The 14,075-nt window shown below is 50.4% G+C and overlaps 1 protein-coding gene across 32 annotated transcripts in view; it reads right to left on the bottom strand.

Moving 5' to 3' along the window:
- Positions 1 to 14,075, bottom strand: part of Map4k4 (mitogen-activated protein kinase kinase kinase kinase 4) — a 119,991-nt gene that overhangs the window by 48,809 nt on the left and 57,107 nt on the right. For all 32 annotated transcript variants that reach the window (XM_021658355.2, XM_021658361.2, XM_060369918.1 and 29 more), the window contains exon 3: positions 12,677 to 12,733. In XM_021658355.2, coding sequence (XP_021514030.1) covers positions 12,677 to 12,733 — 57 coding nt within the window. The remainder of the gene's footprint in view (positions 1 to 12,676; positions 12,734 to 14,075) is intronic.

Below are 14,075 nucleotides of genomic sequence, written 5' to 3'. Positions count from 1 at the left end.
CAAAGTGAGCTGTTAAGGACAAGGGACCAGAGGCCGTGGTCTGGGCTTGTCTCCACACACCTGGGGAAACAGCAGCAGGCAGCAGGGGCACTCCACTCTGAGGCCGCTGCACACTGATCACTTCCTGAAAGACAGCCAGGTTAGGGAAGGTCTCTAAGCACCGCCCAAAAGAAGGAAAATCAGAATCAAAATGAGGGGGAAGTGTGTTTGGGGGAAGTGTGTTTGGGGGCGGTGCCGGGGTGAGGAAGCACAGTTCCCGGGAGAATCTCAGCATCAAATCTCCAGAACTCCTTACACACTCACGGCATTGCTGCAGCTTCCTCACATTCCTGCACGTACACACTGCACACCGACATTTCTCCCTCTCCAGAGACTTGGGGACCAGTAACATACAGGTGTGTGCACATGTGAGACGCAAGAGATGCTCGCAAACAGGTGTGTCCAAGTGTGTGTGTCAGTGTAAGGCACATGTCTGGAGACATCAATGGCTTTAGGCTGCCTCTACAGAAGCTCTTTTAAAACCTTAAAGAAGGCTGGAGAAATGGCTCAGTGGTTAAGAGCACTGTCTGCTCTTCCAAAGGACGCTGGTTCAATTCCCAGCACCCATATATGGCAGCTCACAACTGTCTGTAACTCTAGTTCCAAGAGTTTGATACCCTCCTACCAATAACATAAAATAAAATTAAATAAATTATCTTTTAAAAAAAACCTTAGAGAAGAAAATAGTATACTTTAAGATAAATGATAAGTTTCATCAATTAACTATTAAAGACCAAAGAAAATGGGTAAAGAAAGACCATTTAATGCAATTTCTGTCATGCTTTCTGTTTTAGAAACCAACCGTCTAAGAGTTGCCAGGAGTGCAACCAGCCACCTTAAAGCAGCAACTCTGACGATGGCTTTCCTCCCTGGCCTCACTACCAAAAAGATCACTTAAAGACACAGGGTGAAATGTTACAGTATGTTTGCAAACACAACGATCGTGTAACTTCGTCAGGAGAAGACCATCAGCACAGCAGCAAGCCACTCGACAAACACACCCAATGCCTCTCCTCGGAGCCCTGTGCAGAGAAGATCATACCAAACTCTGTCATTTCGGCGAGTGACTCCAACATGGCCATGCTTAAAGCAGCCGTGAACACTGGGTAACAACTGTGGTCAGGGCAGTTCTCTGAATCCTCCACTAAACCAGCCTTTAACTTGGCTAACACAGAAAAATGAGCTCTCTCCAAAGGAACTGTATTACAACACAGGAGTGATGAGCACCAAAAGCAGGAGTTTTCCCTAACAAAACTAAGAAACTGGGCTCACAGAAAGGCTTCAGCTATGGCTTCTATCTGTACGTACACGCACGTGTGCAGAAAAATGCAGAAGGTATGGGTGAGGCCTGAGAAGCTGGTGAGAGTGTTGGCAGGGAACACTGGGGGCCGCTTCCGAGCCATCTAACGCTGCTCCCAGAGTACGGCCCGCAGCAAACAGGCGCTCCTGAGACCCAAACGTCCCTTTCCTTACAATTACGATGGCGAGGCAATCGCAACAGAAACTTAAGAGATGCTCTATTTTTATTTAAAAAACAATAAGCACACAGAGGTTTGGAGCACTGAGAAGAGCGCACAGCCAGGTGTGTGGCGCCCGCCCACAGTGGCGCCCACCATCAATCCAAGCACGGAGGATGCAGACACGGGGCGGCTGTTTGAGAGCAGCTTGGTCTACAGAGTTCTGGGCCAGCCAGGGACTCACAGTGAGATCTTGTCTTTAAAAAAGAATGCACGCAAGGAACACTAGGAACTGTTTTAAGAAGCCAGGGAAGGGTTAAGCTGTTTCCTGCCTCACCGGTCAATCGGCCAGCCTCCAGCTCTCTGCTGTCTGATCTGCCCTAGTTAGAGGCGCATTTGCCCATACAGCCCTCCCTCCGCACTTCCTTCCACTGCCCCCTCGCTTAGTTATCCCAGCGTCCTCGTTCTAACAGCAGATAAGAGCTTCCACTTCTCAGCAGAGAATGATGCAGCAAGAAGTCTCCCTACGCAGCTGCCTGAGCAGTGACCAACAGTCAGAACTCTGCTCCAGTGCACCGTTTCCTTCGCTGTCCACTGTATGAAGTCCAGAGCTTCCACAGGCACTCAGCAGATCCATATCCCCAAAACAAGTGAGTATCAGTACTGTCCACTGGTCTGAAAACATCATTTATAGAGAAAATACGATGGGCGGATTTCACGGCACTGTTTCGCCAATTCTGAATATCTCTGGACAGAGACACATTGTCATCTGTAACTACACTGCACCTTCACAAGACTCACACCGTGACACCTTCAAAACGGGGCTACAGATTAGCTGTGGTGGGGGAGGCCTGAAATCCCAGCATCTGGGGGGCTGAGGCAGGCAGCCAGTGCAAGTCTGTGGACTACATAATGGGACTCATCTCCAAATGGGAAGCTGCTTACATCTCAGAGTCAATGAAGCACGAGAACGTAAGTACAACCAACTTAAACGGCAGCCTTTCCACATGACTACAATACCACAGAGATACAGTGATCACATTCATTTACTTGCCAAAATATACCCTAAGGGTCTTTAGAAGAAGAAACTGGACCACAAGAAGCACCGAGAGGATCGTGGTCTCCCTTCCAAAGGCCTGTTTTAGGGTGACGTACTGTCACAGGTGCTCTGAACACTACTTCTGCTGTTTTTATGATTTTAAGACAGATGACTACTACACACAATAAAATAAAAAAGACATTCAGCACCACTTATTGTCATTTACTGTCTAATTATGAAGCCCTGGCCTTGGAGAAAACGCATCAGAAGTATAGAATTTGCCAGGGGCAACTAAAATCTTATGACTAAGACTTATATTTCACCGTATTCTACATTGTCTACAGTTATAGTGAACCAAGCTGGAGTCCCAACTTCCTTTGCTCATTAGTTTAAAGTATAGGGGTTGGAGAGACGGCGGCAGTGAAGAGCCAGAGCCAGAGAGGCCAGTTCTACACCCAGCACCCGCACAGAGCATCACAACCATCTGAACTCAGTTCCAGGGACCCAGTACTCCTGGGGAGCAGGCATCCATGCGATACACAGACATACATGCAGGCAAAACAACAACATACATAAAACAAACAAACCTTTTTCTAAAAAGAAATGAGCGTGGTAGTCTCATTTGAACACGTAATAGATACACACATACCACCATCAAGCAGACTTCTTTCAAGCAGAAAGTACAGCAGTAAACAGATGTGAGGCTGGAACTCAAACACAGAGCTGAACTGACAAAGCTACACACACAAAGTTTATGTACCGTCTCATGTGTCGAGATGTGAGTCTAAACTACTGAGCCTTTCATATTCCACCTTAGGGGTCCCGGTGATCACAAATAGAGGACCTGAAGGACGGGGAGGGGCCTCTTGGAGCAAAGGGGAAGAAGGCTCTCTTCTGGTCTCCAGTGGCCAGACCCACGCTTGGTGAGTCAATGCTGCTGGTGCCTGTTAGCACTTGGCCCCTGATCAAGAGCAGCAGCACCCACAGGGAAGTTCTTTGTCCGGAGCCAGGGTGTGACCACGGAGGAGCTTCCAGTGAGCTCCCCGGAGAGGAGAGACCTCGGGGCTGGAGGAGGCAACACCTGCACAGCATTAATCTGCTCCAGCAGCCACCTGTGATCCTGGCATGTGGGAGGCAGAGGCAGGCAGATCTCTATGAGCTCGAGGCCAGCCTGGTCAGCCAGGGACACACAGAGAAGCCCTGTCTCTGGATGGATGGACGGATGGACGTTTTGCTCAGGCAGCTGCGGGCTGTATATGAGTCAGATGAAAAGCGCTTCCCAGGTCACCGTCTGAGCACACAGGTGCGTGTCATCAGCTTGGCTGCTGGTTTTTAATGTCTCCTTCGGTGTTCTGATGTAAGCGTTTGCTCTACAGTGCCTTGAGTATGTGAGCTTACATCTCCGGTAAGTAGGAGATTTTGGGGTCCCTTAAAATGTGGTTTTAGACCCTCACTGTCTAACTCTCTCTCACTCCACTAATGGCAGTACTATATGTGATGACAGACAGACCTCAGAGATGCTAACTGGGATCCAAAAGGACTGAGAATGTTCTGAGCTTATCGTCTTTCCACCTGGCTTATTTACACCATCAGTGACAGATGAACAGACACAGGGCAGCCAGTGGTCCCGGTGGAGCTGGTTGACAGCCTGCCTGGTGGATCTCTGCCCTGAGATCTACAACTGAGCACATTCCGGAAAGCAAACACTGCTTCACAAGAACAGCTTACAGTCAGCTGCTCCTGAGCTCTTCCTAGTGGCTACAGTCAGCTGCTCCTGAGCTCTTCCTAGTGGCTGCAACGGAAAGATGACAAAAACGCCACCTTTTGGAATCCCAGGCGACCAGGAAGTGTCCAACTCAGCACAAACCAGGGTAAAGTAGCACTACTGAAGAAAGCTTAATCTGGTTGTGATCCCAACATAAAAAGTTACACAGTCTCAATTTACCTCTCAACAAGATAGAAATGAATATAAATTTACAGATTCTAGAAGAGGATAAATTTTAGAACAAAATTATGGGACCAGGCCACAAGAATGACGTCTTCAAAATTAGCATCCTCACCCAAGCAACTCTGTGCTACAGTAAAAACACACCATCAAAACTAACAGAGCCAAAGAGAAAGTCACACATGCACAAAAGCTTGCTCAAGATATGAAGAAAAACACTCCCTTGACCACATCCAATACTGATATTAAAGCATGCTCTTTTCTACAGAACAACCCATGCATCTGTTCTGGTAATGGCCATGGCCTTGAAGCTCTTCTTCGCCAGTGGCACGCCTAGCTAGCACGGTGAGCAGAAGGCTTTCCCTTCCCACACACCACTCACCCCAGAACGGCCTTGGAGGACTGAGACCATGAAACAGAGGCCAAAGCACGTCTGCCATCAGCCCACCACACAGCACAGCGACAGACAGCGATGGCGGTTCTCACAAAGCCCAGAGAAACCCTGGCTTTCTAGGACCCCAAACTACCAAAGTTTCATGCCAACACCCAGAAATCACCATCAGTCCCAACATTTAGGCAAAATATCACAGGTGTTAAGTGTTTTCAACGATACAACCTAAACAGTCTGTATTTACTTCCAAAGCCAAATTCTCTACAAAAAGTGATTTCACTTCGACATTTTGTAAGGCCCAAACCTTTTAATTAGGGAACACAAAGAATCCAACAGAAGCTGGCCAAACAGTACTGCTGGCAACAAGCTGTGACCTGACCACACCCCACGTGAGCACGCACATGCTTAGCTTTCTATGAGCAGGGTAACAGGAGTACACAGAGGAAGGGGGGGGGGAACCCTGCTGACTGTGAGCATGGCACACGTCTTCTCAGAGGACAGCTGCTCCTCCAAATCCAGTCTTACGACAAGTAAGGCAACGGTTCAAGAGGTGATGTTTTGATGGACGGAAAACAAACTTCTACAGGATCAGCACGAGCCCATTCAAAGGGGAAACGAAATTAACCTTCTGACGTTCTGAAACCCATGGCTTGTGCTGCCGTAAGCCCACTGTTTAACCACTCAGGACCCTGCCCAGCAACGCAGGAAAGCTGCACACCAATTATTTGAGGTGAAAGAGAAACAGACTTGTGTTCAGATGCCTGGAAAGGTAAGTGATTAAAGTACTGCTTGACTGTGAGTCAGGACAGACTCCAGAGCTGCTACAGCAAACGCGCTTCACTGTGGTCTAAAAGCAGCTCACCAACTTGTGGCTGGGTCCCTTCTTCCTCCCTCTATTCTTGAGACATGGGTACAATTCGAGTATGCAGACAGATGGGGGAGGCAGCAGGGCTCCCTGGAAGAGAGGGGAAGGAGAAGGAGATGGAGGAGAAGAAAAGAGGAGAAGGAGAAAGAGGAGGAGGAGGAGGAAGAGGAGGAGGAAGGAAAGGGGGAGGAGGAGGAGGGAAAGGGGGAGGAGGAGAAGGAGGAGAATGAGAAGAGAAGAGAAGAGAAGAGAAGAGAAGAGAAGAGAAGAGAAGAGAAGAGAAGAGAAGAGAAGAGAAGAGAAGAGAAGGAAGAGGAAAAGGAAAAGGAAAAGGAAAAGGAGAGGAAGAGAAGGAGGAGGAGAAGGAAAAGGAAAAGGAAAAGGAGAAGAGAAGGAGGAGAAGAGGCCCCCAGAACACTGCAGCTGCTCAGTCCCAGGCCTGCAAGTGATGTCCTCCCTGATAGCAGCACAGCCACCCTCTCCGGAGAGCCCCACCTCCTGGTCCCCGGCAGAGAAGCAATGCCCTCCCTACCCTCTCCAGGGAGCCCCACCCCCTGGCACACTACATGACTATGAAGCAAAACACATGGTGAGATTTTGTCTGAATCTCCTGATGTTGGCCAAGTCAGAAGAACTGTCTTAAAACCGGAGCTCTGAGGAGACAAGAAACAGCTCACTTGTCAAGAAGAGGACCACCCACTGTCCCAGGCCTACATCCAAAGAGTAGGACAGCACACATGCGCACACACTTGTACACACACATGCACATGTGCCCACCGAGGGCAGGGAAGACAGACTCAAATGACACCTCTACAGCACACACTGGTGTAAGGCCACCCGTGAGGACCATCACCCACTTACACGCCTAAGCAGGAAGGGCACTGGCACATGGAAATCTGCCTGGCTCCCCCGCCACCAGCAGTGCTGTGCACTAAGAGGACCGCTCTCCTTGCTGCCTTCTCTCCTGCCAACTCGGCAGCCTCAAGGTCCGTGTTCACACTGAGGGAATTTATGTGCTTCAATGTATGTCTATAGGTAAAAGGCTGAAGCAGTTTTACCAGTTCAATGACAAAGCATTTGTCTTCCACACAAAGTCCAGCCTACTTAATGTGGGGCAATCCCCCTGCCTCCAAAGTGTTGGGATTACATACATGATCACTCTTTCAAACCACTATACCTTTTCTTGGGCATGAAGTCTAAGCATGAGGTGGAAAAGATAGGCCATGCTATTATGATTGGTCGTGTTTCTAAGTAATTACAACATCTACAATTAGAACAGAAGGATATGAAAACGAGATAAATTTTTCTTGGCCAGAGAGACCAATGACTTGTACACAGTAATTAGTAATGCCAAGCACTGTGTTCCTGATGTGAAATGTCTCTCACAGGCTCGGGTGTTTGAAGCTTGGCCACCGTGGGTGGGCACGCTTTGAGACTGAGGAGCCCTCAGGAGGCAGAGCCTTGCTGGAGAGAGCGGCGACGGGGTGGGCCTTGAGGTTTATATCATCTCATTTCCTGCTCTCAGTCTGCTTCCTAGGCGCAGAGGCATTGTGGCCTGGCCGAGGTCCCACGCCTCACGACACACAAAAACGGGTATTCCTCCAACTGTGAGCCAGCAAGGACCCCTCCCCTTCCTCGCCAGGTATCCTGCACCAGGCAAGGTAGCCAACAGGAAGATCCATGCTGACAAGGCAGGTGACAGCTGTGGCAAGTCTGGCCGCGTGCCCCAAGAGCTGGGAACAGGTTTCCCAGGAATGTGCAGAGCCCACCGCTCGGGCACACAGCCCCTGCATGCTGCACGCAGGGCTTACGGGGCTTTCTGCTCAGAATTCAGATGACGAGAATGCCTAGAGAAAAGTGACAGTGGCGTCCCACAGGTTTACCCTGGAGGGAAGACGGCCCCTGGGGAGTCCCCTGGCAGCCGTCAAGGCCACACACCATCACTGGATCTGCCTGCCTTGTGTTCACGTCTCAAGAAGCTGCACAAGGCTGAACTGTGAAGTAAAGCGCTGACGTGGGGAACAGAGGCAGAACACGGTGGTCTGAGCGCCAACAGACGGTGTGCACTGCCAGCTGCAGTGGCGCTTGGGAGGCGTGTGCAGCCGAAGAAGTAGAGTCTCCCTAGAACAACTGTGAACCCCCGAACTGAAAGTCAGAAAACCCTCCTTTCATAAACTGCTCAATCTCAAGCACTCACTCACAGCGGCGAAAACATGGCTAATCCACCAGTGAAGCAGAACACGGAACTTAATGTGTCCACATACCACCGTGGACTTAATTAGGAATTCTAATGCTTAGAGCAAGACTGTGATCCTATTCTGGTAACGGCTGCAGGGCTTTGAAGAGACGTGTCTCTCTGAACGCCAACGGTTACTGTGCATAAAGCCTAGACTTTCCAAACACGAGACCTGCAACAGCCATTCTTTCCTCAACTGTCAACCAAGCCTTAGAGCGGCCTGGAGAGACTCACCCTGATTGGGCCAATTAAGGCAAGAAGCCATGCCCACTGTGGGCAGCAGCATTCCCTGTGCTGGTCCTGAATCACACGGAGGACAGTGCGTGCAAGCATGCACACTCTGTGTCCTCCCTGCACACGTGTGTGAGCAGCCGCCTGGAGCCGTTTAGATTCGGCTGCCATGATGGACGGTAGTAAGAAGTGTGAGTCTGAGCAAATGTCTCCTTGCACAGGCTGGTGTTCTATCACAGCGACAACGGAGACTCACTAACAAAGAAACTTATTTTTTGCCAACTCCTAAGTTAAAATGAGTTAAATCACACCTGAAACACATTCTATTTCTACACAAAACAAAAGAAGTCTAACTGTTCAAAAGAGCAGCAATCATTACCAATTAAGTCACTCTTACAACACTTCAGTTCCCAGCTGCAGTGGAGTGTATGAGTTAACACCAGCTATTCAGAAGACTGGGGCAGGAGGAGTTCTGCGGCCCAGCAGTTGATACCAACATGGACAAGACAGCAAGCTCTCATTCTCAAAAGACTCTGTCTCAATCTCACGCGCAGAGACATTAATACGTTGGCAGCTCGGTATGGTTCAGTACATATTTTCAACAACACACAGACAAATGTTAAACACTGTCAAATCTAACTAACTCATATACACTGCTCCCTCTTTCTGTACGTGAATATTTTTCTAAGATTCAGTCATTATTCATACGGCATTCTGCCTGCATGTGAGCCTGCAGAGCCCCCAGGCCAGAAGAGGGCACTAGATCTCACTAGAGGTGGTTGGAAGCCACTGTGTGGGTGCTGGGAATTGAATTCGGGACCTTTAGAAGAGCGGACAGTGCTCTTAACCACTGAGCCATCTCTCCAGCCCAAGAATTAATATGTTTATGGGCACTGGCGACACACAGCTTTAATCCCAGCACTTCATCAGCAGAGGCCACAGATATCAGTGACCTTAGGGCCAGCCTGGGCTATAGATGAGTTTCTGGATAGCCAAGGCTACAAAGAGAAACACTTCAAAAACAAAACAAAACAAAAACAACAACAAAAAAGTTGGGGCTTCAGACAAACCTCGTACAATTTATGAACCCCAAGTTACCAACCACTGGAGCAGCTAACTCACCTTTAAACTAACAAAAACCTTACTAGGATATTAACTGAAAGCAAATGGATAGCAAATCTGCACACCTCTAATGTAAATACAAGTTTACTATTAGGACACAAGGTAAAGTTAAGAATCTCAACTTTGAGGGCTGGAGATGAGCTCAATGGTAAACAAGTGCCAAAAGAACAGATGTTCTTCCCAATGCTGCACGTGCCAGATGTGTGCCTCGCCGCCCCTACCCGGATGGCCAGATGTGTGCCTCGGTGCCCCCCCAATGGCCAGATGTGTGCCTCGCCGCCCCCTACCCGGATGGCCAGATGTGTGCCTCGGTGCCCCCCCAATGGCCAGATGTGTCCTCGCCGCCCCCTACCCGGATGGCCAGATGTGTGCCTTGCCGCCCCCCCCACCCCATGGCCAGTCTTGACACTGAGGTCTGAGCAGGCGCGGTGTAACTGCTTGGCCTACCCCAGCAGACTCTACACTGAAGTCGCAGGGAGGGCTTTGCCTCAAACACTAATAGCCTTCCTTGCTCTGCAGAATGCTACCCAGGCCATCCCGAGAAACTTGAGTGACAGGAACACGGGACTCCTCTACACATTTTCCTAAACATCCCTCTCAGTCTAAAATTATGTTACAACAATGCAAACACACACCCACATTAATGACCGACTTACTGTGCTAGTGCCATGTAGTTTTAAAGATTTTGTAACGTGTTCTTTAAACCTTCCCCAAAACAACCAGATAAAGACAGTTCCCTTCAGAAGAGTCCGTCTGTCCTCAGTTCTTAATTCTGTGGAGGTTCAGAAGAGATGTGAGGAGATCTACACAAAGAAATGCCTCGCTTGCTTTCTCCTTTAGTTTCCCCAGAGCCCGTGCTGAAGCAGCACAGGGAACATGAATGTGTGTCAGTGGTGTCCGGGTTCTTCTCATGACCAGTGTGCCAGGTGAGGTGCCCACGTCTTCCCCCGCACTGCAGCTGGAGCTACATTCAGACCGCCAAGCAGAGAGAGCCAGGCTGGGTGCGCCCACCCGTACTGCTCCTGCCCTCTGAGCCTGCTAACAGCACCGTCCTGACCTGCCTCCCATCGGTGATTCCCAGGGATTCACCTCTGCGCCTTTCTGCTCCTGAGATGAGAGTGAGGGGAAAGCAGACAGAATCTGCTCTCACCGAGAGAACTCACTCCAGGGAGCCCTCCCGCTAGAGCTGAGCTCTGCTGCACAGCTGCCAACCCTCTCCTCTGTGGCCAGGCCACAGCCAGGCCGAGGCCCACATGCTCCGAGCAAGGCCGTGGTGCTCCAGGCAGGCAAAGGCATGTTTCCATGCTGCAGCTGCACGCCTTCTGTTAAGCACACTTACTCTGGGCCCTTTCTGCACCCTGGGCTGCAGCAGAGACCGTTGCAAGAGAAGAGCATGTAAGAGACAGCACTGAGGAGCTCGCACACTCAGGGGTTGGCTGAGGTTGGTTCTGGTTAAGGCTTACATTCGCTTTCCACTTCACTGGAATACATGAGCTGGCATTAACTATTGTTAAAGGTGCCCTAAAAATCCTTATGTCGTACATCTGTTCACTGCCACCGCATTTTTCAGGCAAGAAATTACCTTTTGTACACAACTCAAGTGTACAGTTGGTGTGTAAGTCAGTGGCACAGCACCGTCTAGCTAGGACGCACAAGGGCCTCACGAAAGCCCAGCACAGAAAATAACAATAATAGCACAAAAGCATTCAGTACAGGTCTAAGTGTGCACGTGCTTTATAGATGTTCTCACAGACAGGGTCCCTTTCTGGGGCCCGTGCTGTCCTGGGGCTTGCTGCATACACTGGCTTCACACTCACAGGGATCTGCCTGCCTCAGCTTCCTGAGTGCTGGGATGAAAGAGTGCACCCGAGCTTGGAACCAAAGCCGTCATCTGAGGTGGTGCCCACAAACCTAACAATAAACCAGTCAACATGTGTGTTTATAAAAGCGTGGGCTCTGGCGACACCATAGCCCACACCGCAGCAAGACTCACAGGGCAGGCACGGATGCTTCATCAAGAAGGCACCACTCCTGGCTCGGTCTCCCAGCCGTCACAGATGCCCACCACAGGAAATCACAGTAAGTGACAAGGCACTGCTCTGTCACTGCTCTGGAAAAATGTGCAGCTGATCTGGCAGTGCTGGCACAGGCCTTTGACCCCAGCACTCGGGAAGCAGAGACAGGCCAAGCTCTGAGTTCTGCAGAGTGAGTTCCAGTATGCACAGAGAAATCCTATCTTTAAAAAACCCAAGAACAAACAAATGGGACTATTTAGCTGAAAATCGTCTAGTTCTCCACTGAGCTGAATGCCAAGGTGGATCCCACACTCAACTGAGCTGTCCATGGCTAATCTTCTGGATACTCAACCAGATACAATTTCATCTTCAAAGTCTCTAGCTATCCTGTGTGACAGAAAAGAGGGCAGTGGCCTCAGGCAATGCCACACCTTCACACACTTCAGTCAGATTCAACGTCCTTCCTGTGGTCTGCAGTGTGTTCTAACTCTAACCCCCAGATGTGCCCTGGACAGGCCCAGGCTGTGTGAGAGCTTCGGAGCGGGCACAGATGACCCTCATGGATTTCCGACGGCTCACAGAACTAGGCGTGGCCAGCACATCCTCCGGGACTCCAGATTTGGGGAAATTGTGGTCTGGTGTAAAGACTGCCGACTCCTCAGGCTGCCGGGCTCTTTCTGAGACTCCGTGCCTATGGAGTCTGACTCAACACTGACTACAAGGAGCAAGTGCAGAAAACAGACCACTACAATAGCCCAGAACCACGTACATGGAGTTGCTCGGACCTCTGACAGAGCACTCACCCAGGCACGCCCCGAGTGTGCACAGTGCATGTGGGACTCACATTTTGTCTGCTCGGTCCTCTTTCCCACCCAACGCTGGGCAGCAGCTCCGCACTGGCCGTGAAAAGGACTGTCTTTGGCCACCAACCCACTCAGCCTTCTGGCAGATGTTTCTGTCTTCCAACCTCTGGGAACATGGATCTTTTCTTCTCCCAGCAGGAAAAGATAAAAGCAACGGCGCAGACAAGGCCTCAGCTTTCCCTTCACCCTCTAGTCATATGGCCTTTTCTATTAGTGAAGCTGTTTCCAGGACAGCCCGCCTTGTGGCCGAAGATGGCATCACTCAGATAAAGGCTGGGCATTGTGGGTGGGTTGGTAAAAAGAAAGAAACTTTGGCAAACTGACTCTCAGTCCCTGACCACCTGCGGCTGGGCCTGATGCTGACCCTGATCCCACAGGAGACTTATGTGTGTAAGGGGTCACAATCGCAAACACGCCAAGGCTCCTGTCAGTCACAGTCTCTCTCTCCATAAACACAGGCGGCGCGACCTTACCTCGGTGACATCCATAACCTTGATGGCCGCCAGCTGCCCAGTTTTGACATGTCGCCCCTGAAGAAGCAGAAAAGAAAGACTGGTTAGTCCCAACATCCAGGACAGTCACTGTGCTGGAGTGGCCGAGGTCTAGCCCGGCACCGCCCCCGTGGGTTTTCTGTTACTAATAAGAGGTGATCATGGTAAGCATGTGCTCACAGACGGCATTATCACATGAGTTTAGATAAGACAGCAATGCTTTTTCCCACTTTTAATGCACCCAAACCACCTTTTGTTAAACAGGCGTGCATACAGGGGCAGGACATGCATGCAGGAGCCCGTGAGGGCCACAAGAAGGCATCAGACCCCCGGAACTGGAGCTATGGGGGGTTCCGAGCCAACTCGGAAGGGCTGGTACCAACAGGAAGCCATCTCCGGGCCTCCCACCAACCTATGTCATGCGTGTCAGGTTCACCAATATTTTCTTAAAAAATAAAATAAAAACATAAGAAAAACCCCAGGATATTTCCTTTATGCCGTAAATGGGTAACTGCATTTTCCCAGGGATTCCCAGCGGTTACTACTGAGCTCTCAAGCTTCGGCAAATGCCCCTTTAAAACCTCCCATCAGCCCAGCAAGCCAACGCAATCAGCAGAGGCCACAATCTGAGACTCGGAAATGCACAAAAGATCTGAAGGCAAGCAAGACAGCTCTGTCACAACCCTAACTTTTGACGGAGGACCTAAAACTGCGCAGCTCATTCTGTATCGCCGTGTGTTTTAAGAGGGGAAAGCCTGGCATCGCCTCCTCTCACGCTGAGGGGCACCACCTCCTCTCACGCTGAGGGGCACCGCCTCCTCTCACGCTGAGGGGCATCGCCTCCTCTCACGCTGAGGGGCACCGCCTCCTCTCACGCTGAGGGGCACCGCCTCCTCTCACGCTGAGGGGCACCACCGACGCTCTGGGGCAGTACTTGTAGCATTTCTCACGGCAGCAACAGGGACTGACTATCTGTCCTGAGCCGCTCACGACTCCACTCTTTACCACGGTCCTTCCAGCATCACAGGACAGAGAGGGTGTCCTCGAGTTCCAGAGGCCCGGCAGATTTACAACACGGCCTGGTGGAAGTCAAACGGCATCTGACCCTTGTACAAATGCAACCCAGAATCAGCAAGTCCATCCCATCCATCAGTAATGGCACCACGGAGCTCCCACAGCTGTGACAGCACAGTCACACGGCTACGACCAAGTCACATGACCAAGACAGTGATCACATAGCTAGGCAGCAGTCACATGACTATAACTGGGGACACATGACTATGCCTGTAGTCAGATGACTATGAGGTCACATGAATATGCATGCAAAGTCACATGACTGGCAGCAGTCCTGCTGTGGCTGCATCGTCACGTGACTACACCA

Source organism: Meriones unguiculatus, chromosome 16 (genome assembly GCF_030254825.1).
Source record: "Meriones unguiculatus strain TT.TT164.6M chromosome 16, Bangor_MerUng_6.1, whole genome shotgun sequence".
Taxonomy (NCBI): domain Eukaryota; kingdom Metazoa; phylum Chordata; class Mammalia; order Rodentia; family Muridae; genus Meriones; species Meriones unguiculatus.
Note: the sequence above shows the minus strand (reverse complement) of the source record. Positions and strands in the feature narration are given on the sequence as shown.